The sequence below is a fragment of the Euphorbia lathyris genome, chromosome 3, assembly GCF_963576675.1.
Source record: "Euphorbia lathyris chromosome 3, ddEupLath1.1, whole genome shotgun sequence".
Classification (NCBI taxonomy): domain Eukaryota; kingdom Viridiplantae; phylum Streptophyta; class Magnoliopsida; order Malpighiales; family Euphorbiaceae; genus Euphorbia; species Euphorbia lathyris.
The window spans coordinates 50,963,148-50,965,444 of record NC_088912.1 but is presented as its reverse complement, the minus strand read 5'-3'; the positions used below and the strand labels follow the sequence as shown (position 1 = coordinate 50,965,444).

The following is a 2,297-nucleotide window of genomic DNA, read 5'->3' as shown; positions in this document are numbered from 1 at the left end:
TACACTCCCATGCGTGAATGCTACTTGGCTTGAAGCGTGCACGACACATGTCCATATTATCATGTCTTGCTATTTAATCAACAAATGAGGTCGATCGAATTCGGACCTTTGCGTGAGGGTGTGTGTCAGAGATTAATATAAAAACTATTATTGGGTCTTAACTATTAGCTTAAACATTTAGTTCAATTGATTCCTTGACATGATATCAGAGCCTCTTAGATTAAGTGGGTTCGAATCCTGACAACATTATTTGTTGATTAAATTCAACACATAGTTAGATGGGTATGTGTTGTGCACACTTGAAGCTTAGGGGTATTTGTGCGAGGGGTAGACCGGAGATTAATAGAAAAGATGTTGGGTCTTAATTATTAACTTAAGTTTTTAGTTGAAGGGGTTCCATAACATGATATCAGAACTTCTTGAATCAAGTGACCGGGAGTTTGAGTCCTGTAACTTCCATTTATTGATTATATTTCAAGTTAAGGGTCGAATTCATATTAATATTAATATTTGATAAGACTATCATAACCTCTTAAACCAAGTGGTTGAGGGTTCAAATCTTAACCACGTGCAGAGATTAATATAAAAATTATTACTTAAGTTAACAAGACAGCTCCAAAATAGAGGGGTTAATAAGATAATATAGAAAAATAGAGGGAGCGAATGATAGATTGAGGTGAAAAAGAATCTTAATTAATGGGAGTATGCCTAGAATTGGAAGAGATACCGTTACTTAGAAGTATGAAAGTATAAGACCAGCCGCCTTGTAGTTCAGATGATGTAAATTGTAATGAATGATAGAGATAGAGTGACATGAGTACAGTGGTAAGTAACCCAACACACATCAAACTTATCATAAACTCATCCTCTATCTCAATATACAAAACACTAACTTATTTTTCACGTTACTTTTATTTAAATATATATCCCTTTATATATATATCAGCCATCACCTAAAACCCTCTCTTCATTCACATTCATTGATTCATATTCATATTCATCTGGAGTGGAGTGGAGAATATGAGTGTTAATCTTCCGCCTGGTTTTCGATTTTATCCGACTGAGGAAGAACTTGTTGTTCATTTCCTCCAGCGTAAGGCCTCTCTTCTACCATGTCATCCAGACGTCATTCCTGATCTTGATCTTTATCCTTATGATCCTTGGGAACTCGATGGTACCTACCTACACCTACGTTTTTCTTTCTTTTAAGTTTTACATAATATTTGATTACTAATCAAATGAAATTACTATAGGCAAAGCATTAGCAGAAGGTAGGCAATGGTACTATTACAGCAGGAGGACCCAAAATAGAATGACAGAAAATGGATATTGGAAGGCAATTGGCATTAATGATGAACCTGTTCTTTCCAATTCAAACAAGAGAGTTGGCATTAAGAAATACTTGGTTTTTTACTCTTCATCTGGTATCAAAACTAATTGGATAATGGAAGAGTTTCGTTTATCTTCTTCTTCTTCAGATTCTGCTTCCTCCTCTTCTAGTAGGCCATCCAAATCGAGAGGACGTTCTAAAATAGTAACTCTTTTAAACTCTTATTTTTATGTTCATTAATATTAAAGTTTATATCATTATATAATGAGTCTTAATTTGGTGCTGCACTGCAGGATCATAGTAAGTGGGTCATTTGCAAAGTGTACGAGAGAAATTCTGATGAAGAAGAAGATGGTGATGATGGGACTGAACTATCATGCTTGGATGAAGTTTTCTTGTCATTAGATGATCTTGATGAAATAAGTTTGCCTAATTAGATACATACATATACTTTCTGTTAATTAGTTTTATCTAAAACTCCACTGTAATGTAATTGTCGTTTTCAAATCATGTAACTTCAACTTTCATTGCCAAACCAATATATAAAATACAATGTAGGATTGCAACTTCAGCATTCATAAAGGGTAATTAGTCAGCTTCTATTAATCGACAGATATCATAAGTTAGAAAGAATAAAAAAAGAAAAAAAGAAAAATGGAGAAGGAGATTCTCACGTGGAAGGATGATTGGTGGGAGTTAGAGTGGAGCCCAGGAAGCACTGTAAGAGAAGAGATATGAAACAAACCATAAGCAAGCATATTGACTCATCATTCATAATTAATTAATGCCTTTTTTTTATTTTATTTTTATTGTTATGTGTAAGTGTATTCATGGAATCCAAAAGAAAAGAATTATAAAAATGTGGCTGCTTATTCAAGCATTTGGTCATCTCTGATGCAAGCATACTCCCACACTTCACAAAGTGCCCACACCATTTAATCAATCATTTTTCACTTCCTCACGCTTC

General features: G+C 34.1%; 1 protein-coding gene across 1 annotated transcript; it reads left to right on the top strand.

Annotated features, from left to right (window-relative positions):
* The first annotated feature begins 790 nt into the window (after positions 1-790).
* LOC136223899 (NAC domain-containing protein 104) lies at positions 791-2,094 on the top strand. Its single transcript, XM_066012069.1, has 3 exons — positions 791-1,174; positions 1,254-1,534; positions 1,624-2,094. The coding sequence occupies exons 1-3, from the start codon at positions 1,021-1,023 to the stop codon at positions 1,765-1,767; spliced, it is 579 nt and encodes a 192-aa protein (XP_065868141.1). The 5' UTR covers positions 791-1,020; the 3' UTR covers positions 1,768-2,094.
* The last annotated feature ends 203 nt before the right edge of the window (positions 2,095-2,297 follow it).

Bases quoted from the DNA above. Each gene is read 5' to 3' on its own strand.
- LOC136223899 (XM_066012069.1), top strand. From the start codon at position 1,021: ATGAGTGTTAATCTTCCGCCTGGTTTTCGATTTTATCCGACTGAGGAA. The intron at 1,175-1,253 runs GTACCTACCTAC...AAATTACTATAG, and splicing joins TGATCCTTGGGAACTCGATG to GCAAAGCATTAGCAGAAGGT. The intron at 1,535-1,623 runs GTAACTCTTTTA...GCTGCACTGCAG, and splicing joins CGAGAGGACGTTCTAAAATA to GATCATAGTAAGTGGGTCAT.